The sequence below is a fragment of the Asterias rubens genome, chromosome 17 (assembly GCF_902459465.1).
Source record: "Asterias rubens chromosome 17, eAstRub1.3, whole genome shotgun sequence".
Classification (NCBI taxonomy): domain Eukaryota; kingdom Metazoa; phylum Echinodermata; class Asteroidea; order Forcipulatida; family Asteriidae; genus Asterias; species Asterias rubens.
Genome location: NC_047078.1, coordinates 7,368,566 through 7,387,405, shown reverse-complemented (window position 1 = coordinate 7,387,405; position 18,840 = coordinate 7,368,566). Strand labels below are relative to the sequence as shown.

Below are 18,840 nucleotides of genomic sequence, written 5' to 3'. Positions count from 1 at the left end.
GCAAGTGCCCCAATTCCAGTGAGACAGTCAAACCAAGATGACTTAATTGTAGTGAGACACTCGCTGTAAGTTTGCCCAATTGCAGTGAGACGGTCAAACCAAGATGACTTAATTGTAGTGAGACACTCACTGCAAATTTACCCAATTACAGTGAGACAGTCAAACTAAGATGACTTAATTGTAGTGAGACACTCACTGTAAGTGCCCCAATTGCAGTGAGACAATCAAACCAAGATGACTTAATTGTAGTGAGACACTCGCTGTAAGTTTGCCCAATTGCAGTGAGACAGTCAAACCAAGATGACTTAATTGTAGTGAGACACTCACTGTAAGATTACCCAATTGCAGTGAGACAGTCAAACCAAGATGACTTAATTGTAGTGAGACACTCACTGTAAGTTTACCTAATTGCAGTGAGACAGTCAAACCAAGATGACTCAACTGCAGTGAGACACTCACTGTAAGTTCACCTTATTGCAGTGAGACAGTCAAACCAAGATGACTCAACTGCATTGAGACACTCACTGTAAGTGCCCCAATTGCAGTGAGACAATCAAACCAAGATGACTTAATTGTAGTGAGACACTCACTGTAAGTTTACCCAGTTGCAGTGAGACAGTCAAACCAAGATGACTCAATTGTAGTGAGACACTCACTGTAAGTTTACCTAATTGCAGTGAGACAGTCAAACCAAGATGACTCAACTGCAGTGAGACACTCACTGTAAGTTCACCTTATTGCAGTGAGACAGTCAAACCAAGATGACTCAACTGCATTGAGACACTCACTGTAAGTGCCCCAATTGCAGTGAGACAATCAAACCAAGATGACTTAATTGTAGTGAGACACTCACTGTAAAGTTACCCAGTTGCAGTGAGACAGTCAAACCAAGATGACTCAATTGTAGTGAGACACTCACTGTAAGTTTACCCAATTGCAGTGAGACAGTCAAACCAAGATGACTTAATTGTAGTAAGACACTCACTGTAAGTTTACCTAATTGCAGTGAGACAGTCAAACCAAGATGACTCAATTGTAGTGAGACACTCACTGTAAGTTTACCCAGTTGCAGTGAGACAGTCAAACCAAGATGACGTTTTTGTAGTGAGACACTCACTGCAAGAGCCCCAATTGCAGTGAGACAATCAAACTAAGATGACTTAATTGTAGTGAGACACTCACTGCAAATTTACCCAATTGCAGTGAGACAGTCAAACCAAGATGACTTAATTGTATTGAGACACTCAGTGCAAGTGGTTCAAGTGCAGTGAGACAGTCAAACCAAGATGACTTTATTGTAGTGAGACACTCACTGCAAGTGCCCCAATTGCAGTGAGACAGTCAAACCAAGATAACTCAATTGTAGTGAAACACTCACTGCAAGTTGTCCAATTGCAGTGAGACAATCAAACCAAGATGACTTAATTGTAGTGAGACACTGACTGCAAGTGCCCCAATTGCAGTGAGACAATCAAACCAAGATGACTTAATTGTAGTGAGACACTCACTGTAAGTTTACCCAGTTGTAGTGAGACAGTCAAACCAAGATGACTTAATTGTAGTGAGACACTCACTGTAAGTTTACCCAATTCCAGTGAGACAGTCAAACCAAGATGACTTAATTGTAGTAAGACATTCACTGTAAGTTTACCTAATTGCAGTGAAACAGTCAAACCAAGATGACTCAATTGTAGTGAGACACTCACTCTAAGTTTACCAAATTGCAGTGAGACAGTCAAACCAAGATGACGTTTTTGTAGTGAGACACTCACTGTAAGAGCCCCAATTGCAGTGAGACAATCAAACCAAGATGACTTAATTGTAGTGAGACACTCACTGTAAGTGCCCCAATTGCAGTGAGACAGTCAAACCAAGATGACTTAATTGTAGTGAGACACTCACTGTAAGTTTACCCAATTGCAGTGAGACAGTCAAACCAAGATGACTTAATTGTAGTGAGGCACTCACTGTAAGTTTACCTAATTGCAGTGAGACAGTCAAACCAAGATGACTCAACTGCAGTGAGACACTCATCCTCAAAGCACGATCACCCATTGACTGATGTGAGACAGTCAAACCCAGATGACTCAACTGCAGTGAGACACTCATCCTCAAAGCAAGAGGACCCATTGATTGATGTGAGACAGTCAAACCAAGATGACTCAACTGCTGTGAGACACTCATCCTCAAAGCATGATTACATATTGATTGATGTGAGACAGTCAAAGGAAGAAGAGGTGAGACATATAATTATTCAGGCCACTTTAAACTTTGATAGTTTCTACATGTCAGTATACATGTTTAATATCAAATAGATACTGCTGATAATAATCCAATCAAGTTTGATAGAAACAATTCATGATTACTGGTTCACTAATGACCATCCATACAGCTTTTTTTTTGTACGATCTACCTTTGTTTCTTTAAATGAAAAGCTTTTTGTTTTAAAGGCAGTGGACACTATTGATAATTACTCGAAATAATTATCAGCATAAAACCTTACTTGGTAACGAGTAATGGGGAGAGGTTGATGGTATAAAACATTATGAGAAACGAAGTGGAGTAGTTTTTAGGGAAGAAAAAGTAATTTTGTACGATTTTCATTTCGAGACCTCAGATTTAGAATTTGAGGTCTCAAAATCAAGCATCTGAAAGCACACAACTCCGTGTGACAAGGGTGTTTTTTTCTATCATAGTTATCTCGCAACTTCGATGACCGATTGAGCTCAAATTTTCACAGGTTTGTTATTTTATGCATACTATGTGGAGGTACACCAAGTGAGAAAATTGGTCTTTGACAATTACCAATGGTGTCCGGTGCCTTTAATGCATTTAATGTAGCTTTTAAGTTTATTACCATTTTGACATTGTTTTCTCTTGAAGTTGTGAGAATGAAAGATTCAATTTAAAGATTCTTGTCAGGATATTTTCAAATTGTCCTTTTGTAAAAAAAAAAATAAAACTGAAACGCAGGATTTTCTTACTTGATGGCAAATTTCAAATTCTTCTTCTCCTGGTATAGGAACGTGACCTGGAGGGGCTCAAGATCAGTTTGGAAGAAACTTCATTGTCAGGTAAAGAGGAAGGAATACCAACGTACATCTTATATGAATGTCATGACTTGATTTCCTTAAAGGCAGTGGACACTATTGGTAATTACTCAAAATAATTATTAGCACAAAACCTTACTTGGAAACGAGTTATGGGGAGAGGTTGATAGTATAAAACATTGTGAGAAACGGCTCCCTCTGAAGTGACTTCGAGAGAGAAGTAATTTTCATCGGATTTGAGGTCTCGAAATCAAGCATCTGAAAAGCACAACTCCGTGTGGAAAGGGTGTTTTTTTCTTTCAGTATCTCCAAACTTTGATGACCGATTGAGCTCAAATTTTCACAGGTTTGTTATTTTATGCATAAATGTTGAGATTCACCAAGTGAGAAGACTGGTCTTTGACAATAACCAATAGTGTCCAGTGTCTTTAAAGGAACACGTTGCCTTGTGTTTGTAACCGTTTGTTATAAAATGCATATGATTAGAAAGATATTTTAAAAGTAGAATATAATGATCCACACAAATATCACTCAAAATTGCATGGTTTTAGTTTTTCCTCGTCGACTAACACGGTCGACCAGTTATGGGAGTCAAATATTTGTCTCCCATAAATGGCCGACCGTGTTAGTTCACAAAGTAAAAGGAAAAACCACGCAATTTAAAGGGCAAATTTGTGTGGATCATTGTATTCTACTTTTAAAATATCCTCTAATCATATGCATTTTATAACAAACGGTTACAAACGCTTTTCAAAGACCAACTCGACCGATCCAAGGCAACGTGTTCCTTTAAACACCCACACTATTTGGCCATTGCAAAAACATTTTGATCTTTGACCTCCGACAGACAATTTGCGAAGCAGCTGACCGTCTAACATGCTTTGACATTGCAATATGAGCATGCACAGTGCAAGCACTCACTGTGCTACACTTATTTGCCCGATATCAAAGGAAAACAAGGGTACCGGGTTTCATGGTCTTTTTTCCCGAATGGGTATACATGTATGTGTAATCCCCAGTTCAAGACCTTTATCATTTTGTTGTGCAAAGTATTGATAAGCAGCCTCTTTTTTCATTGTATTCAGTGATGGGCGTTACTTCAAAGATAATTGCCAAGTATTTGCCAAGTTTTCAGCTGATTGACAGAGAACACTTGGAAAGTTCCCTATTTACTCAAAAGAAAATGATAAATCACACTGCATTTTATAAATTTTTTTGTCCCCTTTTTATATTCAAGTTTTTCTTCCTTCTTGTGTCTCATGCCTCATCTCGCTTTGGAACACCAAGCTTCACTCTCTTCATCTTCCAACACTCCATCATGCCACACTCTCTGCAGTTCCCCTCACTCCACATTGGCTCACCATGCTTCACTCTCTTCATCTTCCCTCACTCCACCTTGACACACCATGCCTCACTCTCTTCATCTTCCCTCAATCCACCTTGGCTTACCATGCTTCACTCTCTTCACCTTGCCTCACTCAACCTTGGCACACCATGCTTCACTCTCTTCATCTTCCCTTACTCCACCTTGGCACACCATGCCTCACTCTCTTCATCTTCTCTCACTCCACCTTGGCACACCATGCTTCACTCTCTTCATCTTCCCTCAATCCACCTTGGCACACCATGCCTCACTCTCTTCATCTCCCCTCACTCCACCTTGGCTCACCATGCTTCACTCTCTTCATCTTCCCTCACTCCACCTTGGCACACCATGCTTCACTCTCTTCATCTTCCCTCAATCCACCTTGGCACACCATGCCTCACTCTCTTCATCTTCCCTCACTCCACCTTGGCTTACCATGCTTCACTCTCTTCATCTTCCCTCACTCTTCCTTCACTCCACCTTGGCTCACCATAGTTCACTCTCTTCATCTTCCCTCAATCCACCTTGGCACACCATGCCTCACTATCTTCATCTTCCCTCACTCCACCTTGGCACACCATGCTTCACTCTCTTCATCTTCCCTCACTCCACCTTGGCTCACCATGCCTCACTCTTTTCATCTTCCCTCACTCCATCTTGGCTCACCATACTTCACTCTCTTCATCTTCCCTCAATCCACCTTGGCACACCATGCCTCACTCTCTTCATCTCCCCTCACTCCACCTTGGCTCACCATGCTTCACTCTCTTCATCTTCCCTCACTCCACCTTGGCACACCATGCTTCACTCTCTTCATCTTCCCTCAATCCACCTTGGCACACCATGCCTCACTCTCTTCATCTTCCCTCACTCCACCTTGGCTTACCATGCTTCACTCTCTTCATCTTCCCTCACTCTTCCTTCACTCCACCTTGGCTCACCATAGTTCACTCTCTTCATCTTCCCTCAATCCACCTTGGCACACCATGCCTCACTATCTTCATCTTCCCTCACTCCACCTTGGCACACCATGCTTCACTCTCTTCATCTTCCCTCACTCCACCTTGGCTCACCATGCCTCACTCTTTTCATCTTCCCTCACTCCATCTTGGCTCACCATACTTCACTCTCTTCATCTTCCCTCACTCCACCTTGGCTCACCATACCTCACTCTCTTCATCTTCCCTCACTCCATCTTGGCTCACCATACTTCACTCTCTTCATCTTCCCTCACTCCACCTTGGCTCACCATACCTCACTCTCTTCATCTTCCCTCACTCCATCTTGTTCCATTTCATTTGTTGATATTGCCTTACCCCAAGTTTACCTTTCTTTAATTGATATGTTACCTTGGTCACCTTGCTTCATCTATTGTGTTCTAGCCTTGACCTTTTGCTTCCTCTTGCCTTCACCTAATTTTCCCTTTCATCAATTTATTGGCTTGCCTCACTGTTTATTACTTTTCCTGGATCGAATTTACTATCTGTCTAGCATCAAATTGTTTTTGACAGAAAGATAAAGGAAAAGTTGTTAAATACAAATTAAACATCACTCAATGATGATATTTAAACTTGTAATTTGCTTTAGAACAAGCTTCAATTGAATCTGGAGCGTCTCCTGAGGCTACCATACTATCTGTAAGTAATGAGTTTTCTAACTGTTGTTAATTTGTGGATACTGTTCCTATCCAAAAATCTCCAAACTATTGCTGAATAAAAATTCCTTAAAATACAAATAAATTCGAAGATGAAACAGAAAACTCAAACAAGGTCAGACAAGGGATCAAAGTACTTAATTCACAAAACTGTCAACTACTGCAATTATTGATTGTGTTTAACGAATGTACAATGAATATGTTTAATAAACAAAGGTACACTGTTTATCTTTTACCAACTAATAATATCTGTTGAGCAAAGATGTCAGAAGTGAGAAGATACAGGTGAGGACCCAAACTGGCTACTGCAGGCGGCGAAGTCTCAGTCCTCTGCTGATGTAATTAACATATTTTTTATATCGCGAGGAAATTCACCTCGACTCCGGTCAACAAATATGGAGAAGAGGATCTAAAAAAGCTGAACTGGAAATTTAGTTTGATTATAGTTATGTCCCTTCCAGAATTTAACTCAGTTCTTCACTACACTGAATAGTTAAAGATAAACTCTCTCAAAATGTTTACCCAACGAGTTGTAAACAAACAAAGTCTTGAAGCATCCACCAGTCTTGAGTATTTGTGTCCTGTCCGAAAATTTTCCAATTTTATAAGAAAATGTCTCCCAATCAGTTTCAAGAACAAAAGGTGTACATGGAAATTGAGATGGCACATTATCTGAAATGTCTTGTTATGGTATAAAGTAAAAGCGCAGAGTGTCTTGCTTTTACCACAAAGTGGACTCATTTTTACTGGACTACATTAGAGTGAATGTACAACAATTTTTATTTATTTATCAGGATGTCACTGACAAGCCCATTGATGAAGACAGCAACCTAGATGCAATCACACAGACGACTCAAGCAGATACACAGATGGCACCAAGAAATGGTGAGCAAACAGTCAAAGGCTGACCCCTAGAAATTTGAACTAAATAATGCCTGGCTATTACCATGAGGAGAAGCACTGTAGTAGAGGATGAGTATACATTGCTTTTTTGTCATGATAATCATCTAGAAACTTACACATTGTGTATTATGTTAGAAAAGAAACAAAACTCTAGTTACTTCAACTGCGGTATTTCTTGACCCACTTGCCTTTTGAAAACCGACTTTTAAAAATACCATGTGCTTAACTTGTTCAATCTCAACCTATATGATCAAGTGAGGTTTGTAGAGATTTAAAAAAACAAATTGTGAATGGGATAACTTTTTTATTTTCCAGAATCGCCTTCTCATCTTGAAGAGGTATTGAATGAGTTTAACAAACAGACTTTGGACATCTGTGCTAATGAGAAGACTGACATGTTGCTGCAGTTACCTTACATGGCAGTTGGCTTCTTCAATAATAGAGGGGGCATTTTGGCTCTGGAGAAATATGATGTGCACCTTTACATTCCGCATGGTGCAATAGCTGAAGGCCCTCCCCAGCTGGTGTATATCTATGTCAACCCTGATGAAGTAGATGCTGAGAAAGTCAATGATGAAGAGGAACAGTTGTCACCAGAGGTTCAATGTGGTCCTCCAGGTCTCACATTTGAAGACAGTGTGGTGTTGTCTTTTCCTCATCATGCAGACTCATCTGGCTGGGATTTTACTGCTAAGATGTCTCCAGCGTCTTCAGAATCCTGGCAAGCCCTTGATAGCAGCACTGATGGTCAGCTGGTGTCTGCTGAGGGAGGCAGAGCAATTTTTCTGGTCAATCATTTCACTGGGTTTGCATTGTTTGGCACATCATCGGGTAGTAATGGAATTTGTGTGAGAGTTGGAGCCTTTGGAAATATCTTTGATCTGAGGAGTTATGCTTTTCGAGTTTATATGTGGAAGGATGACAAGGTGTCTGAGGAGGTAATTAAATTTTCCAAATTTGTTTATGAAAGAACGTTTAAGGAATTCTTCATAATGAAAATATCTGATGGGCTCTGCAAAATGGAGTCACAAGGGGGAAAATTGACTTTTGGGGTTTTATACATAGCTGAAAAGAGCAAACAAGCTTCAGTTTGACATATCTTACACATTTGTATGATGTTTGGTTCAAAAGTAATGACCTTTTGAAAAATAAATTATGTCACAATCTGAAAATATGACCCATACTGGGGAAACAGCCCGTTTCATAAAAACATCAACTATTGATGTCTAGTGGATTAACAAAAACTACATGTTTTATTCACCCTTATTGATCAAAAACAAATGTTTTTTTTCCCAGAAAATGTCAAAATATAGACCCTAAAGAAGCATAAAACCACATAAAAAAATGTCAAGATTAATTTGTTTTCACCCTCCCATCATTCAACAGCCCTGTACTGGAAAGCGGGTTTTGTGACAAGCGACTCATTAATGTAGAACCTGTCACATATAGGTACATGGCGGTGCGTGTCAAAGGACAATGCCCGCTGACGTCGTTTGCGGGAGTTTGCTACAGAGCTTTTTGCAAATTTATCAGAAAAGCGCTGGATAAGGGTATTCAAAATGATTGGTTTTTTTTACACAATTAAAATCTATTTATAATCGTATGACTCGATTTCCTTATAATTGAAAACATTTTAAATGAAATTCAGCAAAGTTCACGACTTGACATTTTCGTTCAACCAGGTCTTTAAATTAAAACTCACTTGTTAAAAAGTTGGACAAGATGCCTTAGTTGGTTGTTGTTTTTTGTGTGTTTTTAATTTAAAATACCATGCTGTTCTGAAAAGTAAAAACTCTTTCTTGTTATTCCGCATTTTTGTTTGTCTCGCAGAGAGTTGAGGATCTTGAGAGGAAACAAAGATCAGAAATGTTGGATACCTATAAGAATATGACTTTTGTCAAAGATAGAGGACACATGCATGTGGAGATGACAGAAACCGTTGAGGGATTGAAAGTGAGACCACAAACAACCCAGGTAAAGAAATCTAATACAAAGACATTATCGTAATTACTACATCAGGTGAAACAAGTTTGACATTTGAGTTTATTTACCTGTAACCTTTAGGAGACTCAAGCAGTTGTCAAGGGAGACTTGGAAATACAAGTACAGAATGAGTATTTGGCCATGGAAGCCGTGTATGGGTCTAGGGGCAAAGCTCTTGGGTAGGGTGAGGCAGCTGATCCCTCTTTAAGATTTTTTGTTTTTAGCTTGGCTTAAAAAAGCTCTCCTTGCTATAGAATATTTATATCGTAATTAAACTTAGGCTTGGTTCAGTTCCTGGAAGCTTTCGACTTTCTGCATATGCTATAGAGTATATTGTATTAAATTAAACTTAGACTTGGTTCAGTTCCTGGAAGCTTTTGACTTTGTGCATATTTGAAGACTAGGGAGGACTCTCAATCTTTATTAAATATGGCATTATTAGGCAAGTTTTGATAGAATGACACTTTAAAAGAACTCTATTGAATAAACCTATACTCCTAATTTTTAATGTTAGGCTTTTGTAACAAAATGCCCTTAATTATTTTTTACTTCTCCCATTCTTTTATAGTCCCTATTTAATTTTTCTTCTTTTTACTTTCTATCTTTCCGTTTTTTTTTTGTTTACTTTCCCCCTTTTTTAATATTTTGTTATTATTTTTAAATGATGGGGGAAGCCGTCTTGTGCCTCCCTGCAGCGTAATATGCTACTGATTGTCTTACTTCGGTGTAATAAAACAAGTCAAACAATCCAGACAACAGAAAACAATAATTTGTATATTTTATGAGAGCCGGTGATATCATAGTAAAAGGAGAGTATTTCCTCTAGCAGTAAAGTTCCCAGCAAATTGATTTTTTTGTTCAGGAGATCCATGAAGAGGATGTATGGGCGTTCTCTCAGAATTCAGTCTCATTCAATGTGAGTAGCAGATCCAGCAACATAATATATGATATTCCTTACATGGCTGTCGATTGCTACCAGCAACAAGAAGGAGATGATGGGCAAGGGAGGAAGCTTCGACTCTCTGTTGGGCCAAAGCCAGTGGGTATTTTCAGACAATTAATAAAAAATGATAAGATATAACCAGGAAGATACAAACATAACTGACGGGATGTTTTGATCAGATGATTGTCTTCAGGAGCGATGCTGGACTCTTTTGCTGGACGCTATTTAAGTAATAATATAATAATAGTAATAATATGAAAGTCTGATATAGCGCAGTTTCTACCAAACAAGGTACTGAAGGCACTGAGTATATACAAAATATCAGAAAGATAGGTTATTGCAGTGATGAATTCTGAGACCCAAGTACTGCCTTGGGGATGAACTTCAGTTCAGTGAGCACACACTCCCTACCCAAACCCAGTGGTAGGTTTTTGAGTTTTCAGTTCCAACTCCAGCCAACATGCTTCACCGAGCTCAGCCCAGCTTTTCTCGTTTCTGTTCCCACATTTGTACACCATAGAGCAATACCCATGCTACAATTTCCAAGGCAGTACTTAAAGCAGCATTCAACAACAGAGTCAAGCACCCTCCTGGAGACGATCAGAGCAAATTGATCCAAAGGTTGAGAAAAGAGATAACCACATGGTGTTACCGCAAACCTCACCTGGTTGTATTAAGAATGGTCATTCTTCACTCTTGAGTATTTTTAAATTAAAAAAATATAAATTAAAAAGTACTAAAAATGGGTTTGTTTTCAAGAACAAACAATGTATGTACAAGTAAATGCTGTACCTAAAGTACAACAGAAAATTATATGAATACAAATATTATAAATGCAAATTGTGTGTGTTGGAACGTTTTTGAAACTTTAACGAAAAAGTTTAAACCGTGTTAGTAAAATCGGTCGTTAGTAAAATCAGTCATGCAAAGTTCACTGCAATGATTGATTGAATTCATTTTTACACTACAGGCTCAAATGAGGAATAACAACTTGATCCACACCTGTGATGCTCTGCAGAGGCGTATGTGCGATGCTGCTCATTCAATTGTAAGAGCTACAGGCAACTAAATGTATCAGTTATAGCAATAGTATATAAAACAACTAATGAAAGAGAATTCCAGAAATATGAAACTATGATATAAGTCAGGGTAAACAATTGATGTTTATTTGTGGTTTCCACCAATGCTTTCGCTTGAATGCAATATTGGCACAACAATAACTACTATTCAAGGATAGGAATTGCAGGGATAATAATGGAAACATTTCATCTGTACCAATTTTATAATAATTAATAGGGTTATATAAAAAAAGACTTTGATGGAAATTTAAGTGTGTTATTTGACAAATTTAGGCACCACATGGAGACTTGTTTTGAATGGCCCTTACTGACCACTTAATTCTATGAACATCCTATATAAAAATAAAACACATTTAAAACGCAAAAACAAACGCCTACATTTTTTTAATGAAATAACCACCAAATGGTGACCACTCGCCAAAATCTTTGCTAGGGCAAATAAAGCATTGAATCAGGTAAGGCTGCAAATTTGCTGAAGAATTTTGGAGATGAAGCATTTCATAAAAATAATGTTAATTAAATTACCACTATACGACCACTACATGACCATTGGCAGCATTTGGTGAACATTCTTTAGTAGAGAGAGATACATTTTTAATAAGATGTTAAACGTTGCATCAGGGATTAAATATACTGTTTGTTTGGTACGTCTTCTCCTCCTGAAATGTAACAGTCCAGATTTCACAGTGTGATTATTTTTGTCCGTAGTTTGTTAAGATGTGTTGAAAGAATTAAATTGATATGTTTGGAACATTCTTTTTTTTTGCACTTGACAGCCGTCTACATGCCATACTGATGGGAGTGGAGATAATACTCTGCCTAGTAAACCAATGACTGAAGTCACTGTGAGTATAACAGTTTTACCATCAGTTTGATAGGTATATCAAAGGCGTTTTGTATTCATACAACAGCCCAAACCTCTTGATATTGTTAAAATGTTAAGGTGTAAAGCAAATTTTCTTAACTTTCTCATAAAAGTTTATCTTAAAACAGTTTGTTTAAAGCCACTGGACACTATTGGTAATTACTCAAAATAATTGTTACTTTAAAAACTTTGGTAACAATCCCGCAGTTTCTTGACAATGAGTCACTGGTAACGTATGATTCAATTACTCAGTAATCAAACAACCATTTACAGCTAAAACATCCAGAATTAGAAAGTTGGTTGTTGGCATTGGTCTTGAGGATTGATGCATTTTCACATGTCTTATAGTTAGACACAAAACATAACTATAATTGCATTTTTTTAGGATGGAATTATTCTGAAAAGTTCAGCAAAAAGGTCTTTGTATAAGTAATATACAATACTAGGCATTATTTGACATTGGTTTGTTTTCCACCTTTCGCAAAATAAAAAACAAGTTAATGGCCTGATGTTTCGACCCTAGTAATAAAAGTCTTTCTCAAAGGCTAAAGTGGGACTGAATGAAAAAAGAGAGGGGAGGGAAGGGAGGAAGTGCACAAAAAAAGTAAGGGTAGACAATTAAAACTGATAGGAGGGCTGGTTTGACCACAAGAAGCATATTGAGGCAGATTAAACAAGTGGATATCTGTGAGAAAATAGACGGCAAAGACAAAAGGTTATTTGTCACTTCCTTCTTGGATGTTCAGACCATGTGGTTGAATTGTCTGAAGGCGCCTTATCCACAGTTTTCTCCCTTATAAGAAGAACAGTCTCTCTGTGGAATTCTGACGCCTCAATGCCCTGTAAAATCATGTAAGAAATGGAGTGATTATGAAGATTGAAGTGATGTCCTTCAGGTGTATCCAGCTTTTGGGTTTTGACTGGATCTGTGGCCGAAGAAACGCCTCCGAGTGTAGTTCTTGTTTCACCTTTATATTGAAGGTCTTTGTAAAAGTAATATACAATACTAGGCATTATTTGACATTGGTTTGTTTTCCACCTTTCGCAAAATAAAAAACAAGTTAATGGCCTGATGTTTCGACCCTAGTAATAAAAGTCTTTCTCAAAGGCTAAAGTGGGACTGAATGAAAAAAGAGAGGGGAGGGAAGGGAGGAAGTGCACAAAAAAAGTAAGGGTAGACAATTAAAACTGATAGGAGGGCTGGTTTGACCACAAGAAGCATATGGAGGCAGATTAAACAAGTGGATATCTGTGAGATTAAAGCCACTGGACACTATTGGTAATTACTCAAAATAATTGTTACTTTAAAAACTTTGGTAACAAGCAATGGAGAGCTATTGATAGTATAAATTATTGTGAGAAACGGTTCCCTCTGAAGTAATGTAGTTTTTGAGAAAGAGGTAATCTTCCACTCCGGTACTTGAATTTGATTTTGAGACCTCAGAATTTGATTTTGAGGTGCCAAAATCAAGCATCTGAAAGCACACAACTTCGAGTGACAATGGTGTTTTTTCCCATTATTATCTCGCAACTTCGACTACCAATGAGTTCAAATTTTACAGGTTTGTTATTTTGTGCATTAAGTAAGAAGACTGGTCTTTGACAATTACCAAAGGTGTCCATCACTGTCTTTAAATTTTAAATGTAAGTTTTTATAAAGTGCCATGTGTTATCAAAACAGAACAGCTATTTGTTTATGCATGATCTCTACTGCACCAATCCTTCAAAATCAACCAATATGAGTTAATGTAGGATCCCTACTGATCCAATCCTTCAAAATCAACCAATATGAGTTAATGTAGGATGCCTACTGCTTTACTCCTCTAAAATCAACCAATATGAGTTAATGTAGGATCCCTACTGACTCAATCCTCTAAAATCAACCAATATGAGTTTATATAGGATCCCTACTGACCCAATCCTTCAAAATCAACTGATATGAGTTAATGTAGGATCCCTACTGCATTACTCCTCTAAAATCAACCAATATGAGTTAATGTAGGATCCCTACTGCTTTACTCCTCTAAAATCAACCAATATGAGTTTATATAGGATCCCTACAGACCCAATCCTTCAAAATCAACTGATATGAGTTAATGTAGGATCCCTACTGCCTTACTCCTCTAAAATCAACCAATTTGAGTTTATGTGCACTCTAAGAAAAATGCCCATTGTTGCGATTATTTTACTCTTTGCAGTGTTCAAAAGGGAACATGGTCGTTTGAAGGGTTTAAAATAAACCGATATGCTATGCATCCAAACCTACAAGCGTTTGCTTGTAATGGGCCATGCCTTCATATACTTTCAGTTTATGTAAAATCAACTTGATATTTTGATGTTTGTATGGAAATAAATATTGTTGATTGTTAATATTGTTTGTTGTTGATGAGTTTTGTATATTTACGACCTACAAAAACCATTGATTAAAGTCTCTTGGTTGTAAGGGCAAATTAGGGGAGCCGATGAAGTGCAGATGTTTTAAAGAATTTAAGATACAGCCTTTTATCAAGTGTGTTGCTATTCATCCCTCTACCTCAAAATAAAAATGAAACATGTATAATATTTGTATTCATTCATTTATTGTTTGTCTGCTATTAAGAATGCCATTTCAAGTGTAATCAGAAGAAGACCGTGCCAGGTGTTGTATGGTGGCTTATCAGACCAGAAAGTGAATGATCTTTGTGAGTTTCTTGATAATCACGCTGCTGGTTACCATGGTTTGCCTCTTCTGGATTATCTCTCTGGTAATGGATACATACCTCCCAAGACACCTAAAAAGGAAGTTCTATCAACGTACTTTAGCCTGTGTACAAAGCACAACATTCCTGACCAGGACGCTGTTCAATATCTGAAACGGGTCTTCCATGAACTCAATTTCACAAGAGCAGCAGAGATAATAGAAACAGGTATGTTCTCATGCTTAAAAATTCTTATATTCAAATCTATAACATTTTAAGATGGATTGAAAAAATATTACTTCAATCATCATTTCAGTTTTCACATCGGTGTCTTTTTTTATATGAGTTTGGCCCATACATTTTTGGCCATGACTTATTACACATTTCTACTTCTACCTATCACATGTTGGTGGCCTTCCTTTCCCATGTACCAATATTGTCATGAGTCGTGGCGTTACATGCTGCCACACAACGCGATACCCGGTCCAGTGCATCTTGTTTTATGAGATCTTTACTCTAGCCGACCTGTCTATGGTATGAGTTAAAGGAACACGTTGCCTTGGATCGGACGAGTTGGTCTATAAAAAACGTTTGTAGCCGTTTGTTATAAAATGCATGTGGTTGGAAAGATGTTTTAAAAGTAGAAAAAGTAGTGTTCCAAAGCACTACAATAGCAAAATTGCATTGCCGCAAAAATTCAAAAGTTTTAATTTACTATTTGAGGTAATACACCAGTTTACCCGCATAAAAAGACATTTTAAACTAAAAATTTACAATATTGAGAGAAGGGAGATAACCTTTTTTGGTGTCCAAGGAATGAGGAAAACATTTATTCCCTAAACCAAAGTATAACATGTTAGTATTAAAAGTTCAGATAGCTTAAGACAACTTTAAAGTGGTCAGCAAGTCTCTCATATATTTAAAAGTTTAGAACATAAATTGTATTTATTTAAAAGTGAAATCCTAATTGTCTTTCTTAAACTCATGATTCAATCTCTGTTTAATCAGGTGGTGAAAGAGCAGATGCTGAATCAATCCCGCAGTTTCTTGACAATGAGTCACTGGTAACGTATGATTCAATTACTCAGTAATCAAACAACCATTTACAGCTAAAACATCCAGAATTAGAAAGTTGGTTGTTGGCATTGGTCTTGAGGATTGATGCATTTTCACATGTCTTATAGTTAGACACAAAACATAACTATAATTGCATTTTTTTAGGATGGAATTATTCTGAAAAGTTCAGCAAAAAGGTCTTTGTATAAGTAATATACAATACTAGGCATTATTTGACATTGGTTTGTTTTCCACCTTTCGCAAAATAAAAAACAAGTTAATGGCCTGATGTTTCGACCCTAGTAATAAAAGTCTTTCTCAAAGGCTAAAGTGGGACTGAATGAAAAAAGAGAGGGGAGGGAAGGGAGGAAGTGCACAAAAAAAGTAAGGGTAGACAATTAAAACTGATAGGAGGGCTGGTTTGACCACAAGAAGTATATTGAGGCAGATTAAACAAGTGGATATCTGTGAGAAAATAGACGGCAAAGACAAAAGGTTATTTGTCACTTCCTTCTTGGATGTTCAGACCATGTGGTTGAATTGTCTGAAGGCGCCTTATCCACAGTTTTCTCCCTTATAAGAAGAACAGTCTCTCTGTGGAATTCTGACGCCTCAATGCCCTGTAAAATCATGTAAGAAATGGAGTGATTATGAAGATTGAAGTGACGTCCTTCAGGTGTATCCAGCTTTTGGGTTTTGACTGTGGATCTGTGGCCGTAGAAACGCCTCCGAGTGTAGTTCTTGTTTCACCTATATATTGAAGACCACAGACTCTGCAAGATGTGAGATAAATGAGATTAGTGGTGGTGCAGGTGACATACAATTGTTGCACGCTGTAGCAAGGGTCCATGCAGTTGAAGCGAGTTTTGTGTTTTGCAAATTAACTTCCGTGGAAACATGTTTTTCATGTATCGGTTGATGACTGTCAGAAAGGTAATTCTTAACATTAATTCTTAATGTTAGGACAGCTCGCCGTTTCCAAACTTCATGTAAAATTGCAAAGGTCGTGGGTTCGAATCCCACCCGAGTAACATGCCTGTGATATTTTTTCACAGGACTCGGGAAAGTACTGAGTATACAGTGCTAACACACATCGGTGTATGGGTAAAAAAATTTTTTAAATATTCTTCATCCCCGATACAAATTTAACATCTATTATATCGTTGCGATACATACCCGCTGCCAAAACATTGGATTCGAACTGCCTCAAGCACCGGGCAACCTCGGTAGTCTAGTTGGTAAGACACTGCTCTAGAATTGCAAGGGTCGTGGGTTCGAATCCCACCCGAGTAACATGCCTGTGATATTTTTCACAGGACTCGGGAAAGTACTGAGTATACAGTGCTAACACACATCGGTGTATGGGTACAAAACCAAAATTAATAAACTTCATGTTGTTTTGTTTATATTCATTGTATTTGGGCTCGATGGAGACAAATTTGAGCGACTGGGACATTTTGTGTATGCCCATCAGTTTTTTCTTGTTGAAAACAGGTTACAAATTCTTTTAGAAACAAATACTCATTAAGAACTCGCTATCAACTGCATCTAAGCACTTTGGAGAGTATTAGTTATATATTGAACAGTCAGTCAACACGTTTTAAAGTAATCAATTAAGGGATGAATCGGGTCATCAAAGAAAGAAGTCCAACATGTGTTATTGTTGATTTTTGGGGTTGAACAAAAAATTGTCTAGAGTGGGATTTGAATCAACGACCTCCGGATTAACGTGCCAGCGCTCTACCAACTGAGCTTTCTAGCCCTATATTGGCGGTGTCCCTATTTTGTCAATATCTTTGTTATAAGTGTTATTGTTAATGGAATTTTAATTGTATGTATTTACTTTCAGACGAAAGGAGATGCTGAGATATGTCTTAGAGATTTAGCAAAACAGCTAGGTCCAGAGTGGGAAGACTTAGCAACCTATTTAGGCATCATATATAGTGAACTTACTGCAGTGAGAAGCGAGGGTGCTAGGAGAGTCAACAGCCAGATATTCCACATGCTAGTCATGTGGATGCAGAGATTTGGTCTATTTGGAGAGGCGGCTTTCAACACTTTGTCATCTAACTTGCAGAAGGTTGAAAGGAATGATCTGGTTGAGTTGTTGAAGGGAAAGGTAGCAAGCATACTGTTCTTTAACAGACAAACAACAGACAATTGTTAAAAAAAGGTAAACAAAGGTTCCAGCTCTTGAGTGTTTGTGGTCATGTGTCTTTGTCACTGCTGATGTACGTGGAGTAATGCAAAAAAAACTGCTCCTACCAATTTAAGAAAAAAGGAACAAATAAAAGCTGTGTTGTTACTATTTTTCAACCAAAAAACATTACTCTTATTGTTCCATTTTGAGACTGATTGGAAGGGATCAGGTTTATATCAGATTCAAATGGAAACATCTTTCACAAAGTTAAGTTTTTCTTGCATGATGTCAGCAAAATAAACCACATAACCCTTCCCTTCTTTATTTGTGTTTTACTTAATAAAGACACTGGACACCTTTGGTAATTGTCCAAGACTTGTCTTCTCACTTGGTGTTTATCTCAGCATATGCACAAAATAACAAACTTGTATCGTCGTAGTTGCGAGATAATAATGTGAGTAAAAACGCCCTGGTCACTCGAAGTTGTGTGCTTTCAGATGCTTACTTTTGAGACCTTAAAATCAAATTCTGAGATCTCGAAATCAAATTCAAATATTTTAGTGGAAACTCCTGCTCTCTCAAAAACTATGTTAATTCAGAGGGAGCCATTTCTCACAATGTTTGTAAACAGCTCTTCGTTGCTTGTTACCATTAAGTTTTTATGCTAACAATTATTTTGAGTAATTACCAATCGTGTCCAGTGCCTTTAAAGGGAATGACAGTGTGAGGAGCTGGTATTTACTGCATCATAATGACTGGGTTGGTGGCTGGTTGCTGTCAGCCAAAAGGTGAGGCTCATTAACAGCTGTCAGCCACCAGCCAAGGTATGGTTATAAAAAATAACTAAAACATTAGCTCAACAGCTCTAATCTTGAATGTACTTGAAGCCATTATACACTTTTGGCACAGAAAAAGTTCACAGATTTACAAATAACTTACAGGGTTTACAGAAGTTAATGATGAAAGACTTCTCTTGAAATATTATTCCATGAAATGCTTTACTTTTCAAGAATACATTAAAACAAAAAAACAATTCTCGTTGTCGAGAATTACGGATTTGGTCACACGTGCAACGCGCAAAGTTTTAAATTAGAATGTTTTTTCGCGATGAACAGCATGCACA

The 18,840-nt window shown here is 37.8% G+C and overlaps 2 protein-coding genes across 2 annotated transcripts; both read left to right on the top strand.

The window, feature by feature from the left end:
* Nucleotides 1-6,939: 6,939 nt before the first annotated feature.
* LOC117301752 (netrin receptor UNC5C-like) lies at nt 6,940-9,876 on the top strand. Its single transcript, XM_033785775.1, has 5 exons — nt 6,940-6,955; nt 7,289-7,911; nt 8,804-8,947; nt 9,038-9,135; nt 9,819-9,876. The coding sequence occupies exons 1-5, from the start codon at nt 6,940-6,942 to the stop codon at nt 9,874-9,876; spliced, it is 939 nt and encodes a 312-aa protein (XP_033641666.1).
* Nucleotides 9,877-9,908: 32 nt separating this feature from the next.
* LOC117301570 lies at nt 9,909-17,893 on the top strand. Its single transcript, XM_033785597.1, has 6 exons — nt 9,909-9,995; nt 10,870-10,947; nt 11,755-11,823; nt 14,443-14,749; nt 15,530-15,585; nt 17,427-17,893. The coding sequence occupies exons 1-6, from the start codon at nt 9,915-9,917 to the stop codon at nt 17,742-17,744; spliced, it is 909 nt and encodes a 302-aa protein (XP_033641488.1). The 5' UTR covers nt 9,909-9,914; the 3' UTR covers nt 17,745-17,893.
* The last annotated feature ends 947 nt before the right edge of the window (nt 17,894-18,840 follow it).

Excerpts from the sequence above, each read along its gene's own strand:
- LOC117301752 (XM_033785775.1), top strand. Across the intron at positions 7,912-8,803 it reads ATGACAAGGTGTCTGAGGAG|AGAGTTGAGGATCTTGAGAG; the intron begins GTAATTAAATTT and ends TTTGTCTCGCAG. Across the intron at positions 8,948-9,037 it reads TGAGACCACAAACAACCCAG|GAGACTCAAGCAGTTGTCAA; the intron begins GTAAAGAAATCT and ends TGTAACCTTTAG.
- LOC117301570 (XM_033785597.1), top strand. The coding sequence starts at position 9,915 with ATGGCTGTCGATTGCTACCAGCAACAAGAAGGAGATGATGGGCAAGGG. Across the intron at positions 10,948-11,754 it reads GCGATGCTGCTCATTCAATT|CCGTCTACATGCCATACTGA; the intron begins GTAAGAGCTACA and ends TGCACTTGACAG. Across the intron at positions 11,824-14,442 it reads AACCAATGACTGAAGTCACT|AATGCCATTTCAAGTGTAAT; the intron begins GTGAGTATAACA and ends TCTGCTATTAAG.